This window comes from Pinus tabuliformis, chromosome 1_2, assembly GCF_031772625.1.
Source record: "Pinus tabuliformis cultivar Carrire ecotype Pingquan chromosome 1_2, CPIR1, whole genome shotgun sequence".
Classification (NCBI taxonomy): Eukaryota; Viridiplantae; Streptophyta; class Pinopsida; order Pinales; family Pinaceae; genus Pinus; species Pinus tabuliformis.
Genome location: NC_142298.1, coordinates 767,079,669 through 767,106,355, shown reverse-complemented (window position 1 = coordinate 767,106,355; position 26,687 = coordinate 767,079,669). Strand labels below are relative to the sequence as shown.

General features: G+C 40.2%; 1 protein-coding gene across 1 annotated transcript in view; it reads right to left on the bottom strand.

Annotated features, from left to right (window-relative positions):
• LOC149208096 (uncharacterized) overlaps window positions 1–26,687 on the bottom strand; it is a 101,529-nt gene that overhangs the window by 38,523 nt on the left and 36,319 nt on the right. The window contains exon 2 of the mRNA XM_089394000.1: window positions 15,449–15,622. Coding sequence (XP_089250126.1) covers window positions 15,449–15,577 — 129 coding nt within the window. The 5' untranslated portion in view covers window positions 15,578–15,622. The remainder of the gene's footprint in view (window positions 1–15,448; window positions 15,623–26,687) is intronic.

The following is a 26,687-nucleotide window of genomic DNA, read 5'->3' as shown; positions in this document are numbered from 1 at the left end:
GCTTCTCAGGAACTTCCAATCATAGTTCCTTCATTTTTTTTGTTAACCACCTCATATCTCATATGAGGACATATTATGTTGATTTCATCTAGTCGATATGTGAACCATGCCTTCAATGCATCTTTCCAACAGAAGAGAACCATTTCTTTTGATCATACTCATGAGGTAGAGTATCTATCCCAGTTATCTGCAATGACATGTTCTAACTTATCAAACATATGCATACATACCTCTTTTCTTCTTTTGGTCATCTAGACTTCCTTCAGCAACTTTCTTTCCTTGATTGAGAGTATTTCAATCATCTCGACATGCTACATTCCTTTGTCTTCATACCATCATTCTTCCAAATAGTGAATTCTCTGCGAAACACTTGCTTCTTCCAAGAGATGAACCTTCTAATACAAATTCCAATGGAGGATCTTGATTATCCTTATCCTGCAAATGCTCCTTTCCAATGATGTATGATGATATTTATACTAGATGACTTCCTTCTACCCATAAGTACTACTTATGCTTCTAATGAGGTTACCAAGAGCTACTTCCTTCTAATGATGACTACCACAGTCTTCTACTTCAACTATCTTTCAAGCTTCTTTTGATGTCATGAGCTCTTGCTTCCATCGTATGCTTATGATGTCATCTCCTAAAATGATGCATCCTACCATGCTTCTAATGCTTTTTACTATGAAAGGTATACTTTACAAAACTTGAAAAGAACTAGATGGAGAAGATTATCTCAATCATAGTAGAGATCTTTTACTTTCTCCTTTGATTTTTTCTTTTCAGCTTCTTCTACTTCTTCAGTGATATGGGCTTCTTCCCTTCCTCTTTTGTTGTTGTCCTTTGTGAGTTTGGTACAATCCCTCTTGTACTGCCCATATTCTTGACAGCCATAGCATTGGACCTTGGCCATATTCTTCTTCCTTTTCTGAGGACCAAACTTTCCAAACTTCCCTTTTCTCTTAGCCATGGCAGCAAATGCTTATGTTTGCTCGTTTGATCCTACATCACTTTTTGCCTTCAGCCTAGTTTCTTCGATTTTGCATAGTAATCAAAGTTCATTGAATGGGGTAGCTTCCTTCTTTCCATATATGCTTGATTTAAAGTTGCCCAATTCCTCAGGTAGTGCATTGAGCACTATAGTTGTCATTTCCTTATCAGACATTATTTCTTCCAGCTTTTGTAGTTGGTCTCTGTTTCTAACACCCTCATAAAGTATGAGGCTATTCCTTCTTCTTTTGATATCTTCAACTTGTAGAGTTCTTGTCTTAATGAGCTCACTTCTCTTGTAATGCTACGGAGAACAATTCTACAAGTTTGTCATATATTTCCTTTGATGTTTCTAACTTCGATACATAGGGAATGAGGGGATCTTTGATGGATTCTATGAGAATCCTTTGTGCCCTTACTGTTGAAATTTCTAAGTCTAACCCGTTAGAAATTCTTCCTGTACTATCTGGTTTATTTCTCCTACTTGTTTAATTACTTAACAAGTTATTTACCATGTAAATACTAAAAATAAACACAAGTACAATATCAACATCTATAGATCATCAACTGAAAGAAAACAAGCACACAAGTGACACCGTTATTTTTGGACCAATGTCCCCGGAAAAACCCAATGCGGGAAAATCGGTGCAACGATTTAGAGGGTTATATTATTATGCAGTTTATCTAAGTACAACTGGGTGCCTAAATCGGCTCACCCGAAAGAGAAAAATATACGGCAACAATACCTCTATATCTATAAACAGGTATTCAAAAAACCTGTCCCACGAAACCCTCTCCGGCACAACTAAAGCTCAGCGTTGGCCCTTCTGGCCTCTGCGTCAACCCCAGGACTCTCTGCGTCAGCCCTCTGAGGCACTACGTAGCCTCTGGGAGCCTCTACGTCACTCCTGCCCTCTGCATGGATGACGTTGTCTCTCTAAGCTCTACGCTGCCTTTGTTGGGCTCTACGTAGCCTAGACTGACTGTTGCTTTGGCTCTCTCTGCTTCTGTGCTGGTCTCCCACTATTGTCCCTGCCTCTCTGCCTCGTACTCACTGCCCCTCACTGCTAATCACTGATTCATTTTTGCTTAGCAACCCTGCTCTAGCAAAATGAATGATTGATCACTCTAGTGTGTTCTCCAACTGACCCTCAAGCCTCTCTTATACTTTTCTCGTTGGTCCATCAACAGTCAAGATTAAATCTCTAATCAACAGTCAAGATTAAATCTCTAATCAACAGCTAAGATTAGATTTGGCTTGATCCATGACTTTTGGAACCTTCTAACCCAGTTTTATATTAATACCCATTAATATTTTATTTTTCCTAAGTTTAGACTTAGGAACTCCATTAAAAATATTAATTATTTTAATATCTCCCAAACTAGTTAGAATCTACCCAAACCATTTCTGGGTCTTGGAGATCTCATGTGCTTTAGCCTCTCCACCAATTTTCATGGCTAGATCATATCCAATGCTACCTCAAATCAACACTCCCTCTTAGCGAAGACTGTGCTCTAGTAATACTCTACACTGAGCATCACCCTAATTATCTAGCATCAGTCCTTGTGCTCATGCTAGGCCTCTCCGCCCAACATCCTCTGCACTATTGCATCTTGTACTGCTGCCCATGGCCCTGCCACTGCAACGGCTGCATCCATACAGCAACTCCCTCTACATCCGTGTTGTTGTTGGTCCAACCTCCCAACACTGCATCTGCACTACATCCCCCTCTCATCATGCTACATCGAGCTACTGCACTACAACTCAATTACTGAGAAGTAAGTAACTGATCCACCCAACTCTAACATCCCTGTCAGGCTAGAAACACTCCCGATGTTGAAGCTCCTTATGCCGCTGACAAGTGCTCCCTCTACTGACCTCCGCGCTGCTACAACAACTCCCTACATCTCGCACTGTTGCACACCTCTCTGTGTCCTCCTGCACTGGTGCAACACTCAGTTGCCTCTTGCACTGTTGCAGCATGTTAGCCTCACATTGTCCAGGGACTCCTGCACTGTAGCACTCTCTGTCGCTCCATCCGCATTTGTTTCTACTGACATCCGCCAATCCTGCTACTCCTCTTCGGAGCTCCCATAGCAAGGTATAATCCAAGAGGTTTGGTACCTCAAGGATCCTGCCCCTCATCGCCTATAGTCCTCCTGACTACAGCTCAATGTCTCCCCACTTCTTCTCAAGTGGCACATGAGCACTCATGGCACAATCGTCCTCCTCCTCGACTTCTTTCTCTGCCTTTGCAAGCGTTGCCTTCAAGTCCAAAGCCTCTCCCTTGCTCTTCTTCCTAGGACAATGGTTCGCAAAATGACCTAGTTCCCCACAATGGAAGCACTTGACCTTGGAGAGGTCCTTCTTCCTCTTCTCCTACTTTCCCGCAAATGCTAGAGTCGCATCCTCTTATTCCTCCTTCTTGATCCTAACCCCTTTTCCGCTACTCCCCGCCTTGGTCAGCCGTCTGATCCCTTCTTGACGAACAACCGCCCACAGTTCTTCCCAATCTGGAAGACTCGCCCTGCCCAGTATGCTCTGGACAAATACCTCCCAATCCTCGAAAACTGCATTCAGTGCAATCCTTACCATCAATTCCTCATCTGGCGTGGCCCCTATGGGAGTTAGTTGGTCACGGATCTCCTTCAAGCGACTGAGGAAGGCATCTATCTGCTCTCCCTTCTGCATCTGGTATGCCCTTAGCTGATTCTCCAGGAGCATCTTCCTCTGCACGGAAGTATGTTGATACAATGTCTTTAAGGCATCCCACATTTCCTTTGTCGTTTCCTTCTCGGCAATATGTGGTACCACATGACCCTTAACACCATCAAGGATGATGCACTTAGCCTTAGCCATTGCCTCCTCGTACCTTTCATTAGCTACCGGGTCAATTGGGACAGTTATCACTCTCGTGATGAAGCCCTTGAGGCGATGTCTGTCTAGAATGGACAAGATCCTGGCCTTCCAGACCACAAAGTTGGACGCTCCTTCCAACCTATCCTGATCTCTCAGCCCATTCACAGCGATCTCGTTGTTCTTCTTTCGACTCCTCTGAGTCTCTCTACTTCCCTCTTGGACGTCCTCTGTTTGACCCCTGCTGAGTCTCTCAACTCCCCGTTTGAAAGTTCTCGGTTCGACTCCCTCTGAGTCTCGATTTCCCTTCTAGAAATCCCTCTGCCAACATCAAGTTGCCCCACTCTGATCGTCTGTGCAACTGCACCACTGATCCAGATTCCTTGGCTAGAAATCTGCCTCGGCAGCAACTCCCTCCACCTTGGTCTTGCCCTATTAGGTATTGTTCTGACCACAGTACCCCACCAGCTTCGCTCCGCAAATTACCCACAGCCTCCTATACCCCAGCAACTGAAGGATTGAGCCACTTGGCTCTGCGCAATCCCAGCACCGGCAAATCAGCTCCCCCAGCCAACTGCGTCAGCCCTCCTGGCCTCTGCGTGGCTCTGCGTGAGCCTGATTCTACCTCCCTTAGCCTCTATGTTGCCTTTCTCTGGCCCAGAATGATGACACAGTCCCTCTACGTCACTCCTTCCTCTGTCGCCTTCTGCAAGGATCAGCTCTGTCACTCGGGACAGCTGAATCTGCTGCAAATGCTCTGCTCGACTAATGCCTTCAGTTTTCCTGTGATCTGCAACCACGCTCTGATACCATGTTGAAATTTCTAAGTCTAACCCGTTAGAAATTCTTCCTGTACTATCTGGTTTATTTCTCCTACTTGTTTAATTACTTAACAAGTTATTTACCATGTAAATACTGAAAATAAACACAAGTACAGTATCAACATCTACAGATCATCAACTGAAAGAAAACAAGCACACAAGTGACACCGTTATTTTTGGACCAATGTCCCCGGAAAAACCCAATGCGGGAAAACCGGTGCAGCTATTCAAAGGGTTATATTATTATGCAGTTTATCTAAGTACAACTGGGTGCCTAAACCGGCTCACCTGACAGAGAAAAATATACAGCAGCAATACCTCTATATCCAAAAACAGGTATTCAGAAAACATGTCCCACAAAACCCTCTCCGGCACAACTGAAGCTTAGTGTTGGCCCTTCAAGCCTCTGCGTCAGCCTCCTGTGACCTGCGTCAGCCCCAGGACTCTCTACGTTAGCCCTCTGAGGCACTGCGCAGCCTCTGGGAGCCTCTGCGTCACTCCTTCTGCCCTCTGCGTGGATGAAGTTGTCTCTCTAAGCTCTGCGTTGCCTCTGTTGGGCTCTGCGTAGCCTGGACTGACTGTTGCTCTAGCTCTCTCTGCTTCTGTGTTGGTCTCCCACTATTGTCCCTGCCTCTTTGCCTCGTACTCACTGCCCCTCGTTGTTGATCACTGATTCACTTTTGCTTAGCAACCCCGCTCTAGCAAAATGAATGACTGATCACTCTAGTGTGTTCTCCAACTGACCCTCAAGCCTCTTCTTATACTTTTCTCGTTGGTCCATCAACGGCCAAGTTAAATCTTTAATCAACGACTAAGATTATATTTGGCTTGATCCATGACTTATGGAACCTTCTAACCTAGTTTTATATTAATATCCATTAATATTTTATTTTTCTGAAATTTAGACTTAGGAACTCCATTAAAAATATTAATTATTTTAATATCTCCCAAACCGGTTAAAATCTACCCAAACCATTTCTGGGTCTTGAAGATCTCATGTCCTTTAGCCTCTCCACCAATCTTCATGGTTAGAGCACATTCGATGCTACCTCAAATCAACACTTACTTCCCCTTTCATGTACCTTGCAAGTGCTTGAGCTTCTTCCTTTGGAAGTTTAGTGATTGAGCCCTTAACATGGTGCACAACCTCATTTTCTATGAGGATGAAATCTGTCATCTTCTTCCATTCAAGAAAGTTTGATGCCCCAACCAACTTGTTGTTTTCCTTGCAAAAAGACATTTTGATAGATTCAGATGTGGACATAAAGATACTTACTTGTGAAGATACTTCTTGATGACAATATCTTCAATTTGTTGCCTTCTTGATTTTGATGATGATGATAATGATAGAAGATGTCTTCTAGATGAAGATGTATTCCTTCAAAAGTGATCCTTCAAAGAGAGGGAGATCACCTTGTTTCCTTGATGATGAAGAAAATGCCTTTTCCTTGATTTCTCTTTGATGTAGGGGCTTCAAGATACTCCAATTTGTAGTCCTTCTTGCTTTGAGTAGGGTCTTTGAGGTCTCCTCCTTCTCAAGGTGATGATTGTGCAAGGTTCCCAAGAGTGCTTCAAGTGTAGAATCCTTCTTTGAACGAACTAGGGTTTTGAGGTCTTTTTTTTTACTTCCTTCAAGATGATGATGCAATACTTGTCCTTGTAGTGCCTTTGATATGACTGGTCCTTCTTGATGATTGATGCTCTTAACAATCTTCTAGTGCTTCGATCCTTGAGTGTCCTTCTTGAAGCTACCCTTTCCTTAACTTCTTACCTTAGCTCTGATACCATGTTGAGAAATCTAGGGGCAGCAAGTGTAGGTGATTTATCTTCTATGATAACTGTTTGTGATGTATTTTTACTTTTCTTGATTAGCTTCTTCTTTCACTTGATTATTATTAGTATTATTTTCATCAAACAGCTACCAAACCATAAAGAATAATAAGACAATGGGACACCAAATGTAGGCCATCAGCTAGGGCCAAAACCTCTCCAACTTGAGAGAAAAACCCACTAGAATTCTTTCCCTTCTTATAGACCTTCAATTGACAAATTTCAAGACCTTTGACCCTTGACCAAGAACCTCCAAGAACAACTCAAACTTTGCTTCTGGCAACTTCGACCTTCCCAACAGCTTCTTCTGCAACTTTGACTTGCCCAGCAGCTTCTTCTGCAACTTTGACCTTCCCAACAACTTCTTCTGCAACTTCGACCTGCCCAGCAGCTTCTTTTGCAACTTTGACCTACCCAGCAGCTTCTTCTACAACTTCGACCTTCCTAGCAGCTTCTTCTACAGAAACCCTGACCCTTGCACGTGTGAGAAACAATGGTGAAATCTTGCTCCTCTCTTCTTCGCATGGGTAGACTCTCTCTCCTAGAGAATTCGGCTTTCAAAATAGTTCATTTTGATGACCTAACTTCACTTCTACAATTCAGCGTTACTGCAACAACATAAACCCTAATTCCTTCATACATGTGGAGAGAAGTAGCCCAAAGCCAATCTCAAAACTTCGACTTCTTCTTCTTCCTTTGTCTTCTTCTTTTTTGCACTTCTTCTCTTCCTTGTGATCAAACTTGAGTGTGTGAGAGTGTGTCCTCCAAGTGAGGTCAAGGTCTCCTTTATATAGGACCTTTCTTTGGGTCGAATTGCTTTGATCATGAGTGTAGGCCGACTTGTAAATAACATCATGACTTGGTCTTGGAGGGTTCTTTGACTTGACTTTGACTAAAATAAATTCTTTTTACAATATGTAACATACCCAAATGGGTCTTTCATACATGACAATGACTCATAAACCCTAGAAGCTCTCAATGGGAGCTTGACCTATAAAAATAAACTTCCTTGAGCATGAAACCCATGCCTCAAGAACAACAATAATAAATTTATTTTTCTCATTACATCAAATACATAAAATCATGATTACACGTCATTTTGGAGATTGAACCTAGTTACATATTTCAACATGTTAGTTCTTAGGATTTCTTGTCATGAGTCAATGGAGTTAACATCATGTTTATAAGACCCTTTCAGGAAATTTGTAATTGTAAAAATAATTATTTTTGGTCTAGAAAGTCATGGAATCTCCAAGAGTACAAGTCAGCTCTAGGATCATCAAGTCGTCCTAAAGGAGGGAATTCAACCCCTTGAGAAGCCTATAAAAAGTAGCAGTTTGACTTCATTTTGAGACGCACTAACTCACAAATTCGATCTACAAGAAAGAGTTCAATCTATAGCTGGGGAGCTACAAGAAGGAGAGTGAAAGTCAAGGAAAAAGGACACAATTTCTTGGTTTTTGGGCTCTATCTCTCTCACACATGTGAAATTCTAGGGTTTCTGGATTGCAAAAACAGGCCAAAATTGCAGGTCCGACTTGTAGAAGAACGAAGTGCAATCTCTGTAGCTGGAAGAGGGAAAACCCTTGTCTAGACCTCGTTGACCTTAGGAGAGCTATCTTGCTCTAAGTCAATGTTACATGGGAGCGGGAGCGAAAGCGGGGAGCGAGAGCGACATTTTCAGAAGCTCCCGGTTTGGGAGCGAATCCCAGAGCGACTTTTTAAAAATATATATATATTTTATATTTTTTAATTTTTGATACATATATGTCAACAAAAACATGTAGAATGATGAATTATATATAAAACATAAAAAAGCATAGATTGATCATTGAACCGTATCACATCAATCATCTAGAAGTTATAATCTTCATCAACCATGTCCACAAGTTAGTAACATACATATTACAACTGCAACATATTGAGTCTCGTGAATCATGATTCATCAAATTCAATCTTAAAGTTTCAACTTCAAGCTTTCAAAATTAAAAATTCAATATATAGCATTTATCATCATTGATCACCAAAATTGTACTTGTAAGCTAAGTTTAACCATTACAAGAAATAATATCTTAGATATTTCTAAGTTCTAACTTCTAACTGTTAACATGAAGTGAAATGTTATCAAATGAAATATGAATAATGAAATGAAATGAAACAACTTTAGTCTTTCACGAAGCATCATATTCATAATTCACAATCATTACCAATGAGTTATAATTGCCAACTTGGCAACTTCAAACTTCAAACTTTCATTGTCACAGTCATATATTGTTTATAAAAATATCATTATGATATGAAAGAGTCAAGGACTCAAGACTCAACAGTTATGAAAACTAATAAAAACTAGAAAAGACAAGTAAACTGTAAATCTACATGTGGCCCTTGCCACGAGAGTCTCCTGTATAAGCAGATCGTGGTGGTCTTCTAGGAGTCTCCCACACAAACCGACGACCAGAACTAGAAGGCACATGCCCTCCACGTGAGGGTGTAGATGGAGGTGGCGACAGCAAAGGAACAAGACTCGAAACTCGAGCACTGCTACTAGATGGTGGAGGTGGCATGGCTACTGCAGCTGCTTCATCTTCATCCCTTATAAGTTCCTCTTCCAGTTCTTCAAGATGTATAGTGCCATCCTCCAAATTGTCATCCTCTGGGTGGTTGTCCCAAATTTTATATGTGGGATCCTCATAAGCCCGATCACAGTAATGACCAATGTTACTTGGGAGCAGGAGCGAAAGCGAGGAGCGGGAGCGAAAGCGAGGAGCGGGAGCGAAAGCGAGGAGCGGGAGCGAAAACAGGAGCAAGAGCGACATTTTCAGAAGCTCCCGGTTTGGGAGCGAATCCCAGAGCGATTTTTTAAAAATATATATATATTTTATATTTTTTAATTTTTGATACATATATGTCAACAAAAACATGTAGAATGATGAATTAGATATAAAAAATATAAAAAAACATAGATTGATCATTGAACCATATCACATCAATCATCTAGAAGTTATAATCTTCATCAACCATGTCCACAAGTTAGTAACATACATATTACCACTGCAACATATTGAGTCTCGTGAATCATGATTCATCAAATTCAATCTTAAAGTTTCAACTTCAAGCTTTCAAAATTGAAAATTCAATATATAACATTTATCATCATTGATCACCAAAGTTGTACTTGTAAGCTAAGTTCGACCATTACAAGAAATAATATCTTAGATATTTCTAAGTTCTAACTTCTAACTGTTAACATGAAATGAAATGTTATAAAATGAAATATGAATAATGAAATGAAATGAAACAACTTTAGTCTTTCACGAAGCATCATATTCATAATTCACAATCATTACCAATGAGTTATAATTGCCAACTTGGCAACTTCAAACTTCAAACTTTCATTGTCACAATCATATATTGTTTACAAAAAATATCATTATGATATGAAAGAGTCAAGAGTCAAGAGTCAAGGACTCAAGACTCAACAATTATGAAAACTAATAGAAACTAGAAAAGACAAGTAAACTGTAAATCTACATGTGGCCCTTGCCACGAGAGTCTCCTGTATAAGCAGGTCGTGGTGGTCTTCTAGGAGTCTCCCGCACAGACCGACGACCAGAACTAGAAGGCACATGCCCTCCATGTGAGGGTGTAGATGGAGGTGGCGACAGCAAAGGAACAAGACTCAGAACTCGAGCACTGCTACTGGATGGTGGAGGTGGCATGGCTGCTGCAGCTGCTTCATCTTCATCCCTTATAAGTTCCTCTTCCAGTTCTTCAAGATGTATAGTGCCATCCTCCAAATTGTCATCCTCTGGGTGGTTGTCCCAAATTTTATATGTGGGATCCTCATAAGCCTGATCACAGTAATGACTCAACAACCTCAAGTTGTAGTGCACATAAACCAAGCTTTCTGCCCGGTTTTCATTGAGTCTGTTTCTTTTCACATTATGTATGAAGCTGTAGGTGCTCCAACACCTCTCTGCAGAAGAAGTATTTACAATCTGTGATAGAACTTTTTTTGCCAATTTTGGCAAAAGTCCCTCGCCGCCATATGTTTCCCACCATGTGAGAGAATCAAATCTGTCTCTGTCTTCCATTGCATGGAAGGTACCAAACAAACCAGTGCCACTGAAGTATCTGCCTATTTCAAGGCGCACCGCTGCACATTCCTCCCTGTCAGGTATCAACTTTTCTAATGCTTCCAAATATCCTCTAGTTACCTCTGCATCTAAATGGGGTTTGGTCCTAATCCCACCCCCTGGTGCAGGTTGGCCCAACCAAGATGTAGAGTAGTATTTTGGCGTAAGGATATACGCCAAGCAATGTAGTGGAAGATTAAGTTTATTCCACCGTACACACACACAATCGTGAATCAGTTTGTACAAGTTGGGATCTCTGTTATGAACAGTATCTTTTATTTGCCCCAACATGGTATCCATCTACTCATACACCTCACCAATCACTGGTTTATCTGTATCTGCAAATCGAATCATGTGATAAATGGGCTTGGTGAAATCCAATACTTGCGTCACACTTGACCAAAACATACCATCAAGAGCAGCCTCCTCCACCAGTTCAAAACCTCGCCTGTCAGTTGCATTTGTAGCCCTTTCCTTTAATACCTGCCAGTGTGGACTTAATACCATGCTAACCAATGACTCTCTTACCTTCAAAAGGCACCTGAAGGTGAGGTAATAGCTACCAAATCTAGTCTTTGCAATCTTCAACAACTCCAATCTTGAGTGACAGCGGAAAAGGCCATGGGTATTGCTATGATTTGTAATCACCAATCCATTTCTATTGTGCATTTTTGTTCTTGACAACATCATGCATCAGAAGGTTCAATGTGTGAACCAAAAACCCAAACCAAAATATGTTGGGGTATTTATCCTCAATAATTCCTCTCGCTGCCTTACAATTAGGAGCATTATCAGTGATGACTTGGATGACATTGTATGGCCCAATACGGTCAATTGTTTCAAGTAATGCTTTTGCAATGTTGATGGCGGTCTTGAACTTGTCTAAGTAATCATATGCATTTATAAACATGGCACCACTAACAGACACAGCAAGAACACTTATCAATGGCTTGCCTTTTATATTTGTCCATCCATCAGATACAATGGACACCCCATGGTCGGTCCAAGAACTTGTCATTCTATTCAAAGAATGTGATATTTTTGCTTTTTCATGATCAAGTCCAACGGTTCTTGCCTTGTCATCCCCAGGGCTCTTGTATCCTTTAAGGGCATCATTTATGGCAGAAACCATTTCGTGCCAATAAGGTGAGCGAAGAACATTGAATGGTATCCCACATGCATAGATAAACCTGTAAACTTTTGAATCCACATCATTCCTACACCCCTCATCAAGGAAATCTGATATGGTTCTACGCCTTAAAGTTGTTGACCCTGTGCCTCCATATCCACTGCCTTGGGAGGATGCTGAAGGAGTTCTTTGTGCTTGTGATTGTGAGCTTGGTTCAAAGAAACCCCTTGATTTTTTAGATTTGTATTGGGCTTCCTCCTCTTCCCTTATGTATTTGGCTCTATCTGTTACTGACACAGCTGCACAAGTTTTGATTCCTATTTGTTTATCTCCATCCCATGGCCTTTTCCCGCAGAGGTGTTTTCTGGCACGGGTGTATGAACCTGTGTAATTATTGTTGCAATGGGGGCAATGAAATTTAGTGGTTCCACCCCCTTTCCCTGCTTCAGGCCTGTTAACATATTTCCACAATGGGGTTTGGTCTTGTTTAGTTTTTTGAGAGTCATGTTCACCCTCCTCCAGCTCCTCCTCACCGGGGTTTTCATCAAATCCACTTTCTCCAGCTTCTTCATCCCCCTCTTCATTTTGGCCCCTCCGTTTCCTACTCTCCAGCACCATAATAACCAAAAAAGGGACCAAGAAGAGGAAAATGCCAAGAAATATAACCAGGTCCATGATGTTTGATATTTGTAGGCTTTTGAATCTGCAAAATTTAATGGGAATGGGAATAGGAATGAGAAAATTAATTTAATTTATTTAGATTAATTAATTTAATTTATTTAGATTCATGATTTATTTACTAAATAAACTAAACTAAACTAAATTACTAAACTACTAAGTAACTAAAGTTTAAACTACTAAATTACTAAGTTACTAACTTCCTTGCAGGCTTGCTCCTTGTTCTTCGGCGCTCGCTCCTCGCTTCTCCTCGCTCCTTTGCTCAATCTCCTTTGCTCTCCTCAACTCATTCAAGTCACAATGAAATATTTTTTGCCCCCCCAAGCCCTTTTAAAACAATTTTTTTTTAAATTAAATTTTTTTTGGCGTCCACGGATTTTTTTCGCGCAATTCGCTCCCGGTGTCGCGCGCGTCGCTCCCGAAGCGAAAATTAAAAGCTCGGGAGCAATCACTCCCGAGCTTTAATTTTCGCTCCAGGAGCGACGGGAGCGAAATCGATCCCGATTTTGGCAGGGAGCGGAAATTTTTTTATCGGGAGCGTGCTCCTGACCCGCTCCCACCCAGAGCGCGGATTGGGAGCGAGTTCGAGGGGGGGGGCGCTCCCCCGCAACTCTACTGTAACTACTTACATGAAAAATGAAAGCTAAAATCTAGTTTACTTTCACCAAGATACAAAGTCTCTTAACAATTCATAAGCAGCGGAATAAAAACACAAAGATAAAAACATATGCACAAATTGACACACTTGTTTTTTGAAAAAACCTAATAGGAAAAACCCACTTCCTTGATGTGCCTCTTTTATTGATTGTTCTTGAGCACTTGGATCTATTACAAAGCAATCTGTCTATTTGAGAAAGCATTTTTCTTCTCTCACAAATCTTAGTTGATACAATTGATCTTGGTTGGCCTTGATCTTGCCTGATCTCACCCTCCTAGCACACAATTGTTCCTTTGGTGCCTCCCTGATTTGCTTTGCAAAACCTGCTCACCTCTGCTTGATCTTTGCACACTAGAGGCTCCTTAATCCTCGCACACTAGATCCCTATTTCCTAGCACACATGAGCCCCTATTCTCTAGCACAGATTAGTGCCTATTTTATAGGGAAAATCCATGTTTCCTTGCACACTTCCTGCATCCTATTCTTTAGGAACCCAATTCCTCAACACTGTGCACAATCACCTCCTAAACCCTTGTGGACTTGTTCCTCCTATTTCTTAGGACACAATTCCTGCACTCTCCACAATCAAAGATCTTCTCACAAACTCATGAGTTGTCCTGTCACACAACATTGTGCACCAAACTTACGAATTTCTTTGTGCCTTCATCCTCCTCTTTATAGGCCCAATTTGAGCATGCAAGGAGGCCTAGTTCAAATTTAGAGCTTGAGTTCTAATTGATGAGTTAACTGAGAGTTATTCTCGTCCTTTCTCCAATGAATACTGGAGCTCTTAACTCGTTCTCTCTCCAATCAACACTAGAAACTAACTCGCTCTACCGTAACTTGTAACTACCACCTCGTTCTATAGTCAAATTGATGAAGACTCCACTTAATTGCGTGCAAACTTGATGATTATTCCAATAAACTGAAAATAACTCATCCTAACTCAAGTCTAACTCATGAAGACAAATCGAGGTCTTCACTGGCTAAGGCACAAGCTAGAAGACCTTGCTCGCTAAATTTTCAACAAGATTAATTTATTTCTTTTTGAATTATAGCCTAACCCAAGGCACAAGCTAGAAGACCTTGCTCGCTAAATTTTCAACAAGATTAATTTATTTCTTTTTGAATTATAGCCTAACCAAGCTAAAATACCTCATGAGATATCTGACAAAGGACACAAATTTTTTTGGGACATCACAGTATTCTTTGATTTTATTAAAATAAGAACTCTCTCTAAAAATAACTTTGGGTTGCACATGATAATACTTGTTCATGGCACTAAAGATGGTTTTGTTTTAAAATGTTGGTGCATAATTTATTCCATTCTTGGCACATATTTCTGCAATTTCTTCAGCACACAGGTTCAGTACATAATCTTTTTAATACACTTACGTGGCAAATGATATATTAGGCAATTTAGTGAATGAATAAACATGATATTTAGTTTTGGTTGTGTCAGATGCAACATGGCATATGATATTTAATGAATAACACTAATTTGCAAGGTATACTTAAAAAAAAAATTGATGAAAAAACACAATTGTTCAAATTGATATTATAAATGGGCTATATTCACATACACTTCAATCTGTTGTGATAGCAATATTATAATCCATAATCTGTGGATTGACGTGCATGATGATTGAGCGTCAAATTTGTAATAAATTTAAGATATATGTTCTTCATTACAAACCTACCAACTTATTTGAATTCTACATGGTAGAAGGTTATATTTCATTTTCATTTGCTGATGTGGCAAAAAATGTTTAGTCTCCAACAAAATATTGATGAATGTTTTTCAAGTATTTGATGGGATTTGTCATTTCCTAAGCCGAATTTAACTTGCATAAGCATTCATAACCCACATAGAACATCTAGATTCTAAACATCTCAACCATTTGCGTTATTCATCTCAGACATGGATTAACTAATCGTTCACTACCTGCAGTACTGTATGAAAAATTGAATGGGAGTGTTTAGATGTTTTTCCAAAAAGGTTCCATCCATATGTGATTTCAACATTTTTTATTTCCTTAATGCTTTCTATTTTTTTCTTGCTGTTATTTTCTTCTTTCTAATAAAGTCTTTTGGGCCATTGTGAGACCCACTGCCCCACATGAGCCTCTGCAAAATGGCTGCTTTCCAGCCTGGAAAAGGCCTGAGAAATTGTTTTTCTGGGAAATGTCCTGGCAGCATTCCAGTAAACACCTTCAAGCATTTCCCCTGCTTTTTCAGGCATTCTCATTTTGGATACATTCCCCCTGGAAATGGACCAGTGGGAACAGTAGAATGTTTGCAGTAATTTAGAATTCAACAGATATAAGAAAAGGCAGAACAAAAACTTACATGGCCCATTAATTTCTGCATATTATCGGTGTTGTTTGCTACTGCATACATGAGGAAAATTGGAACACCAACATAAATCCCAAACTTAAATACCTCGAGGATTGCCTTGGAAGGGCCCAAAGAAGACATTTTCCTTTACAAATAATTATTATACTAAATTCCTCCACAGATTACCTGCAAACCAAAACACAAATAAAAGGGTTGAATAATGATTATTTGAACAAACCATATAATTCATATGTTAAAGCATGTTTCATATAAACATTAAAATGCATTTCACACAGCTCATAAAATTCTCTGGGAGTTCTAAGAACAAACGAAAATGAAAAGGACTAAACATGACCAAAATAATTATAAGCACAATTTAAGTCCAACATACATCGAGAATAGCATACCACAAAAATTAAGAAAAGGAAATACTCCAAGTGCCATGGATACTTCATTTTTCAAAAAGCTGTGTATTAATCAATGAAGTGTGGCCTGGAATGGGTGAATCAAGGTTGACAGATCTCTACGAGAGCAAAGGTAGCAGATGCCTTGTATCTGAAATTCATTGTATTCAGTGAGTATTTGAGAGTCTTTCATCCTTATTATAGGACAGAAAGGGATGGAACTATCATGCTCAGCTATTAGTAATTGAGTTCTCTGCTATATGGCAGTCCACTTCATAGTAAAATCTTAACTCTTACTATCTGATTATACACCGGGAAAGATTCTTAATTATCCTAGGGATAATATATGGTTAGGAAAATAATCTCTAGCTTTTGGTTGGCTCATTTCATTAGTGAATTGATTTCTAGGACAGGATTTTAATTTTTGATATATGCTCTTCTTTTGAGCAACTCTGTTCAGCCCTTTGGCCAATTGCGTATTGTTTTTCCAAAGATGTTTATTACATATTTTACAAAAGTGTTTGTTGGTGGAACTGCTTTAGTGGATATCAGGGCAGAATAAAGTATTTGTTGGCGGAACTGCTTATGTGGACATCAGGGCAAAATCTAAATATTGCACTCAATCTTGCAGCTTCCAATACTGTAGTCCTAGGATTTAGTGAAGTAATCAAAAAGAGTACTTCCTTTCATACCATACACTTAACAGTCTTCAAATTTGTGGCCAGTATAAGTCTTCCACATTCTTTGTGTAGATTTGATATGGATCCCTTATCTACAAAAAGAAAGGACCAGAGTGTAGGTTTTAACCCCGTACTTAAATTACCTGCATACGAATTCTAAAACACAAAAAATAAATAATGCGAGAGCAGAATACATTAAACACAAATACACAGAGATTTTCCCCTAGATCCCAAAACCAGGACTACCAGCTTGATTTTTCATTATGTTCCTTTCAATGTTATAATACATATTTATACATGCCAAAGCATCCAATACCATGGACCGAAAACCATTGCATCCAATACCATGGACCGAAAAACCATCGCATCCACAAAAACATGTGCGAAAATCATGCACAAAACCATAGGTGGGTCCGCCCAACCTAACATAGGGTCCAAAACCAAAATTTTCCAAGGCGCTGCCTCGGACCCCATAAAGTGGGGTTACGAGTGCCCTTCAAAGTTCAAACCCCCTGTTAACTACGTGGAAAGAATATAACACAACCCAACATTCTCCCACTTGTTGTTTTCTTTCCACAGGGGTCCACAAGAGAGCTTAGTCATTTTTCCATCCCTGAAACGCCCATTGTTTCTCTACACCAGGAGAACTTCTCAGAGCTCACAGATTTTGTCAATGCATCTGTAGTATTCTTCAAAGTGTCCACCTTTACCAGCAACACCTTTTTGTCTTCTATCATATCCCTCAGAAAGTGATACTGAACATCAATGTGCTTTGTCTTTGAATGATATGCAGGGTCCTTTGCCAAGAAAATTGCACTTTGGCTGTCACAGTCTATCCTTATAGCTTCTTGTACTAACCCCATACTTGAACACAATCTCTGCAACCAAATTGCTTCCTTGCTTGCATGAATGGCTGCCATGTATTCTGCCTCTGTAGTTGATAGTGCCACTACAGATTGTTTCTTACTCATCCAACTCACTGCACCTCCAAATAGGTTAAACACATACCCACTTGTAGATCTTCTCTGATCCAGATCTCCAGCCCAGTCTGCATCAACAAAGCCATGAATATCCAACACTCTGTCCAATCCTGGTCTTCCTTGGTAGCACAAACCATAATCAGTAGTGCCACACAAATACCTGAAACTGTCCAGTGCTCCTTCCCTGGTTTTGACATAAACCTGCTCAATACTCCCACTGCATGTGCAATGTCTGGTCTAGTACAGACCATTGCATACATCAGGCTACCAACTGCACTTGCATATGGAACACGGGACATGTCCTCTTCCTCTTCTTGTGTCTTGGGACACTGTTCAGCAGATAACCTCACACCTACAGGAATAGGAACCTTCACCGATTTACTATCCTACATATTAAACCTCTGCAATATTATCTCCACATACTTTCTCTGGTTTAACCAGAGCTTCCTCTTTACACGATCTCTTTTAATTTCCATGCCCAAAATATAGTTTGCAGCACCAAGATCTTTCATGTCGAATTTGGAGGACAATTGGGTCTTCAAATCCTGGATAACTTCTTTGTCATTTCAACCAGCAACATATCATCCACATAAAAGACCAGATAAATAACATAGTCACCAATTAATTTAAAATACACACAATGATCTGCTTTGCTTCTGGTGAAGCCAAGTCCCCGTATAAATGTATCAAATTTCTGATACCACATCCTTGGTGACTGTTTTAACCCATACAGAGACTTCTTTAACTTGCATACTAGTTCTTTCTTACCCTTCACCGCAAAGCCTTCAGGTTGTTTCATGTAGATCTCCTCTTCCAGATCCCCGTGAAGAAATGTTGTCTTCACATCCATCTGTTCTACCTCAAAATCAAAAGCGGCAGCAACAGATAAAAGTAATCTAATAGAAGTTACCTTGGCAACAAGAGAAAAAATATCACCAAAATCAATTCCCGGCACCTGGGAATAACCTTTTGCTACCAACCGAGCTTTGTATTTCTCCACTTTTCCTTCTGCATTTATCTTCTTTTTGAACACCCATTTGCTGCCAATGGGTTTCCTTCCAGCCGGCAACTCCACCAGATCCCAAGCCTCATTTTTGTGCAAAGATGCCATTTCATCAACCATGGCCTCTTTCCAGAGTTTTCCATCCTCTGAATCCATTGCTTCCTTCACAGTTCTGGGATCATCATCAGTAACAGACAAAGCAAAATTTGAACAAAAAGCAGATGGATTATACCTTTCTGGCTGCCTTCTTTCTCGAACTGATCTTCTCACAGCCGGAGTTTGTGGCTCTTCATCTTCTGATTCCTCCTTTGCTGTAGAGTCTGATTCTTCCTCCTTTAGCTCAAACTCTATCTTCTCAGGTTCCTTTGGTTGGACTTCATGTTTAATAACATCTTTCACCTCTCTGAACACCACATCTCGGCTGTACACAACCTTCCTCGTTACTGGGTTCCAAAGCTTATAACCCTTTAAACCATCCTTATACCCAATAAAGATGCACTTTTCAGATTTACTATCCAACTTGGTTCGTTTCTCCTTTGGAACATGTACATATGCATCACATCCAAATACCCTTAGATTTGAAAGAGAAGGTTTCTTACCAGTCCATACCTCTTGTGGAGTCTTATCCTCCAACGCTGATGAAGGTGACCTATTGACCAGGTAACATGCAGTATCCACCGCCTCTGCCCAGAATCCCTGTCCTAACCCGGCACCACTGAGCATGCTTCTTGCCCTTTCCATCAACGTCTTGTTCATTCTTTCTGCAACTCCATTTTGCTAAGGTGTATATGGAGTAGTCTTCTGTCGTGCTATACCACACTTCTTACAGAATTCTTCAAATTCCTTGCTGCAAAACTCTCCACCATTATCTGTCTTCAGCACCTTTATATTCTTCTCTGTCTGGTTTTCCACTAGAGCCTTAAATTCTTTAAACCTATCAAAGACTTCAGATTTCTTCTTAAGGAAATATATCCATGTATTCCTTGAGAAGTCATCTATAAATGATACATAATACACAGACTTACCCAGTGATGGAACCTTCACAGGTCCAAACACATCACTGTGCACAAGCTCTAATATATGTTTCGCCCTCTTACCACCAGAGGGGAAACTCACCCGATTCTGCTTCCCGTAAACACAATTTTCACAGAAATCAAAATCCAGAGAGCTATTACTCATACCTTCTACCATACCGTTACCATGAAGTATTCGAAGGCCCTTCTCTCCAATATGTCCAAGCCTTTGATGCCACAGCATGGTCTTTTCTCCAGAGACCACTAGATTTTCTGCTCCATTTTCAGGAACCACGGAACTGTTTCACCCATCAACAACAGTGCTACCTTGCAGCTTGTACAGAGCTCCAATCCGAACTCCCCACATCAATACCAGTGCTCCTCGAACCATCTTGCAGGTATCCTTCTCGAACACTCTTTTTACACCTGCATCATCCAGCTTACTAACAGAAATCAGATTTCTGGCTAATGCAAGAATATGTAGAACACTCGGAAGTGTTCTAACCCTTCCAACTTGCAGCTTCAACTTTACTTTTCCACGACCAATGATTCTAGCCTTCCTGTCATCCCCAAGAAGACATCACCACCATCATATTTCTCATACTCACAGAACCACTCTCTATGGGGAGTGAAGTGAAAGGATGCACCTGAGTCAATCAACCATGCCTCATGATCTACATGTGTACTTGAAGAAGCCAAGTACACATCCCCACCTTCATCTGAGGTGGTTTTCGCCTCTGCAGAAGGAGCCTCATCAGATCCCTTTCCTTTATCAGGAGCTTTAAATTTACAGTCCCTTTTGAAGTGGCATTTTTTTCCGCATTTCCAGCACACCACCTTTACAGGTTTTCCTAGAGATTTAGATCTCCCTCTAGATTTAGATCTCCCACTCGATGACTTATTTTTGTTTCTGTTCTGGGACCGTCCTCGTACAGACAAGGCATCACCATTTTGGCTCTCCATATTTTTCCGTCTCATCTCCTCCGTCAACAAGGCTGAGACTATTTCATCAAACTACAAGGCAGTTGCATTGCTACCTATTGCAATAACCAGACTATCCCACGAATCTGGTAGAGAACACAACAAACTGATGCACTTATCTTCATCTGAAATTTTAATATCAACAAATGGTAACTGACTTACCACAGTATTAAATGCATTCAGATGCTCTGTCACCGAGTCTCCATCTTTCATCCTCAGGTTATACAACTTTTTCCGCAGGAACAGTTTATTCACCAGAGACTTAGATTGGTACAAAGTCCCTAACTTGTCCCACAAAGCCTTCGCCATAGCTTCCCCTGATACATTCAACAATACTGAATCTGAGACACACAATCGTATTGTGCTCTTTGCCTTCCGATCCAACTTCTTCCATTCTTCATCGGACACTCCCGTTGGTTTAGTACCCGGATCTACCGCGATCCACTGATCTTTATCCACCAGCAGATCCTCCATCTTGAGTTTCCACAACTCAAAACTCTAACCATTAAATTTCTCGATCTCTATCTTTCCATTGCTCACCATCTTCTTTCACAACCAGAATCGATTTCGCAGATCTCCCACTGAACAGGGTCTACCACAGGCCCGAGCGAAACCCCTCAGCAACAAAGGCGTCCCCTTGAAGCCAAATCTGCTCTGATACCAAATGTAGGTTTTAACCCCGTACAGAAATTACCTGCATACAAATTCTAAAACACAGAAAATAAATAATGCGAGAGCATAACACATATACACAGAGATTTTCCCCTGGATCCCAAAACCAGGACTACCAGCTTGATTTTTCATTATGTTCCTTTCAATGTTAAAATACATATTTATACATGCCGAAGCATCCAATACCATGGACCGAAAAAGCATCGCGTCCAAAAAAAACGTGCGAAAATCATGCACAAAACCATAGGTGGGTCCGCCCAACCTAACATAGGGTCCAAAACCAAAATTTTCCGGGGCGATGCCCTGGACCCCATAAAGTGGGGTTACGGGTGCCCTTCAAACCCCCTGTTAACTACGTCACAGAGCTTCACCAAGGCTCTAGACCATTACTTTGGGAAATAAACAAATGGCATTGCAAACAGTGCTCAACTTTGGAATATTTTTGAAAAAAAAAAGCATTATCAATTAGTAGGTAGATCAAAGCCTATTACTAGCATGCCCCATAATAACCCCTTAAGCACTAAGTTCTATAGATGAATTTGTTCCTGTTGTTATTGAAATTTGGTGTTGTAGCCATGAAGACGAAACTAGTTGGACAAAAAAAATTCTTCTTTTTTCTCTTTTTTTTTCTTTTACTGTCTACAGTCTAGACAAATCGGCAACTGGATTGGTCTCGTACTTGCATGACATGGGGTCAATTCCGACCATTACCACTATAACCCCTAGGTGAACCGCGTTGCCCCCAAGCACATGACCAAGGGTAAACAACTACGAATTTGAACATGGGACCTTGTACTCACATTTACCTTACATTTTCACAGGCTTGCCAAGTGAGCTACTTAGCGGGTGTTGGAAATACTGAGATGGGGGTGAACCAGTATTTCCTTCAATTAGTTAATTTTTAACTTCACAAAGCATTAGCTATCATTATCATCAGATAAACACAAACAGTCATCACATCAGTAAACAACACCATCTAACAATGCACAAACATCAAGACAATAGACAACAAATTTTTAGGTGGAAACCCCTTCAGAAGAAAAACCACCAAATGCTTCTTAATATTTGTCTTCAATAATTTACATCAATTAGGAAGCTCCAACTTCCAAAATTTTCAACTCCAACTCAAGCAGACTCCAACCCCCTAGATTACCAGCTCCAACTGAAAGGACGCTCCAACCCCCTAGTTTACAAGCTCCAACACACTAATTACCAGCTCCAACTGGAAGGGCACTCCTACGCCTTGTGCAGGCTCCAACCTACCCTAGCACCAACCTGCCACCCTAATCAGTCAGCAGACCACATTTCACAATTTTCAGACTGGATCCACCTGTGCTCAATATCAATACAAAAGTGACCAATAATGCAATCCCTTCCCAATCAGCGTATGCTTAAACTGTACATCAAAAGCAAACCCTAATCATTGTTCTTGATTACTGCACTTACCTTACGATCCAATCACTACAAATATCTTATAGTTTGTAACTCTTGTTAATGATACTACAACCTTTTGTCACTATATTGTTATCGTTCTAGAATATTTGCCCCTTGCAACAAGATTTGACATCTATATATGTAGGCTCCCATACCAAAGACAATGGCCTACTTACAAGATATTAGAAACCCAACTTCACAGCAACTTAACCTTAGCAAAACTCAAATTGCATAATGATGCCTAACTTCAAACTAACCAAACTCTTCAAATACAAACTGTTAGAGGATACAAAAACTTCAACTAAAAAAATGTTGCCACTAATAAATAAACATATCATTTTAAATGGAGTCTTCAGTCCCTCACTGGTTGCTCGAGTATGCCTTCTTTTCTTAACTTCTATTTGATGCTTGCCAACTCTATCTGATGCCATTGTTGCTAAGGTTACTCTTCAAGAAGTTGTTATATCATTGATGCTTGATGCCATTGTCATCCTTTGCAAGTAGTCACAGGTTTTCCTTAAGAGTGAGGTGTCTAGGATTATAGATTTTGATCTGCTACACTATAGAATTGTTTTTGCACCTAATGATGATGCTTAATGAAGGATCGATTCCACAAAACTAGAACAAACTCTCATATGTGTCATAGCACATCAAATTGATAGAAAGCTTCAATATCCAAGATCAATGCATTGGTTAGGGTATGGATCAGCCTTAGAAAACCTTGAAAATGAACCACCGAACAAGAAACTACAAATCGTCATCAAAAATCATTCATAATGTGCCTCAAAAATATGTCATGACTATATGATCAGACCATATAGAGCTAAGATATTTCCATAGTAGTGAACTTACCAGACACTTCAAGCAGCATTTGAGATCTCAATTGTTTGAACTGACTCAAGATCTTCTCAAATCTATCACAGAGAAAACTATCAAACCCTTGCCACAAATATTATGTAACTTCTATCCTTCAAATGCCACGGACATAACTCAGAACTTGTCATAAAATTAGGTCAGAAGATGTTACAATGCTATGTTCTATCGTGCCACAGAACTGTTGGGAAGGCCACTGTCTAATTTCAATTTGATGGGTATGTCATAGTTCAGGTGTGCATAGGTTTCAGCTTGGCTTACAGAACCACCACAACTATCTCCAACTTCGACACGAAGCAATGAGAAACAAATTGTACTACAGAAGCACCTCTGAGTATGCCCTACCACAGGGCCGAAACTACTTGTGCACAAGAAACTTCAAGGATGACCTTCCATACCTCAACTTCTGCTTAGAATATCTTGATGATTAATCCAGAAAATTTGTTCACAACCAAATTGAGTCACCTTCTCCTTCGTTGGTCACAGTGTCATGAATTCATAGGAGATGACATCAAAACTCAGCAAATCCTGTAGCCTAAATCAATGAAAAGTTGTAGATCAATGAACAGTCCTTGCTCCAATTCTTATGCAAAAGGGGCCTTCAAGATTTGTCACCATTCCATAGATTACAAGCCCTAGAAGTTCTCGGCTTCAACAAAAGTAGATTGATATAGGACTCGGATGGGGCTAATCATTACACTTAAAAACTGCTTCAGAATTGGACACAATCACACTCCTTGAAAGGAAGATAAACAAGATGTGGATTTGCTTCAACAAACTTTAGCTCGGGTCTAGCACCAAAATTGATCACCAAACAGTCTTGACCAGCCTTGGTTTGATCACAGATGTAACAAGATTTGTAACCCTCAGTAATTTGAGCCTCCTTGAGATGATATGTTGTTCCACAGGGCAGAGAAATACAGAGATAAAACACTTCAGTTATGCCAAAGATAGGCCTTTTCAATAGCCCTGTCAAGCAATAACGAAACCCTCGACAGAGATCATTTCCAGAGAATAAACCCACCAGAGAAGAAGATTTGTTCATATGCCAAATGGTTTCAGACCTCCTTGAGATGTAGCCTTGCTCTACAGGGTTGAATAATCTCAGAGAGAAAAAAGAGTTTCCTTGTTTCTTTGGTGATCTTGAAGAGGATTAATCACACCTATATAGTGCAGGATAGGCCTCTTAGAGGGCCAACTTCATCAAGGAGGGAACAATTTTAATTTAAAATTTGAATATTGGAGCCAAATTTTCCCTCTCATTTTGGATCACATCAAATTTGAATTTGACTTTTCCCTCCAAGATTTGGACCTGTTGAAGAAAAGTGTAACTAGGTTCGGTATTTGTCAATGTAATTTTGATCTTTGTACTTGTCAAGAAAAAGAATTATTATTTTTATAAATAATATGAATGAGTTTCTTGCTCATTCCATAGGTCTAGGAAAGTCAAAGAGTCAAAATTATATTGAAGAGCTCTACTTGAGCATCTATGTAATGAAAATGGGTCAACCTAGTGTCTAGCAGCCCTCCAAGACAAGCACCATCCTTCAAAGAAGAAGTCTGCAAGCAAAGCGATGAAAAGAACATCATGTCGGCCTGCATAAAAATAAATTAAATAATTAAAAGATGACATGTCGGTTCACCTGGATAAGTCGGCTCAAATGGAGTCATAACTCCTATATATACCCAGCTGAGGTATCCGCAAAAACACAGGAAAAATCTCGGATATCTCTGAAGTTTTCAGAGGTATAGTTCAGGACTTCAGATGGCACAGTAAGACAGAAAATCTCGGATAGCTCAGTGAAGACAGTATCTCAGACTTGTCTGAGATATCTCACAGGATCTCGGAAATGATGACAGAGCCTCCTCCTTGATGGCACAGTCTCGGTGAAGGAGAAGATTTCGTTGAAGTAAACCACAGTGGCATAAATAGTCTCAGCATAAACATGATGGGAAGATACTCTGTCTCAAGAGTGCAGTAATATGATCTCAATGAAGACTCAGTCATAAGACTATAATCTCAGTTAAGGGTGCAACCATGAGACAGTCATGATCTCAGTGAAGTTAAGGACAGACATCAGTCATATATGTGGAAACCTCGTTGAAGATTTCGATAAAGGAGCAGTCCTGAAGCAGCTATGATGATGATCTCAGTAGTAACAAAGGAAGAGGATTGGTGTCTTGGTCTTGGAGTGGCATAGAGGGTCAAGTATAATGGTCTTGGTGTTCGTCAATTAGAATCTCTATAAGAAGAATTATGTGTGGGTTTTCCTCTCCAAGAGGGAGAGGTTTTGGCCCTGGCAGAATGCCAACTTCTTGTGTTCTTGTCTCTTTGTTTTGGTAGCAGTTTGATGAAGTAAACACACACACTCATAATAAGAAGAAGATCAAGATAAGATAAATAGTAAAAGCATTTCACAAATTGTTATCAAGTATAGAAGAATCTATCTAATGCAAACTACCCTAGACTCTTCAACAGGACCAAGGTAAATTTGAATAAATAGAATTTATTTTGTCAAAAATTGAATTTTAATTTCAAAAAAGCGTCCTTATGCCATAGTCTAGCATGTGGCCACATCACCTCCTTTTGGGGATTTTGACCACAAAATGGGGGCATCATTTTTTATTAGGCATATCTCTCAAACCATGAGGAATCCCATGAGGTGTTATATACAGTTAGAATCGGCATGACAAGGTTTATCCAATGATGATGGTCTCTAACGTAAATTCATTGATATGTATCCTCAAAATCTTCAATAGGAGCAGGGCTTCTAAAGCTTTCCAGGGCTTCTTGTCCTTTGGAGCTTCCAATTGATGCAAACTAGACGAATATTAAGAGCGTTCAAAGACCAATATTGGCATCAATGACAACACCATTCAACAATCTCCCCCTTTGTGATTGATGGCAACACATACACCCCTATGATCACTACTCCCCCTAAGTCCATGCCTTAATCTTCTTCTCCTTATTTCTCTCCCCCTTTGAAATCAATGACAAAGGGTTACTCTCCCTAACGAAATCCCTTCCTTTGTCTTCCTACAATATATCTTTCTTTCTCTGACTGCTTCTCCCCCATGCTTCTCATGGCTTGTCACAGTTGACCTTTACAATCCTGCTTCTTCACAAATCTACCCATAATGTTGAATATTGCTCTGACTTCTTCGTATCTCTCATCCGTCAACTGTAAAAGGATAGATCTTCAAAAGTGAA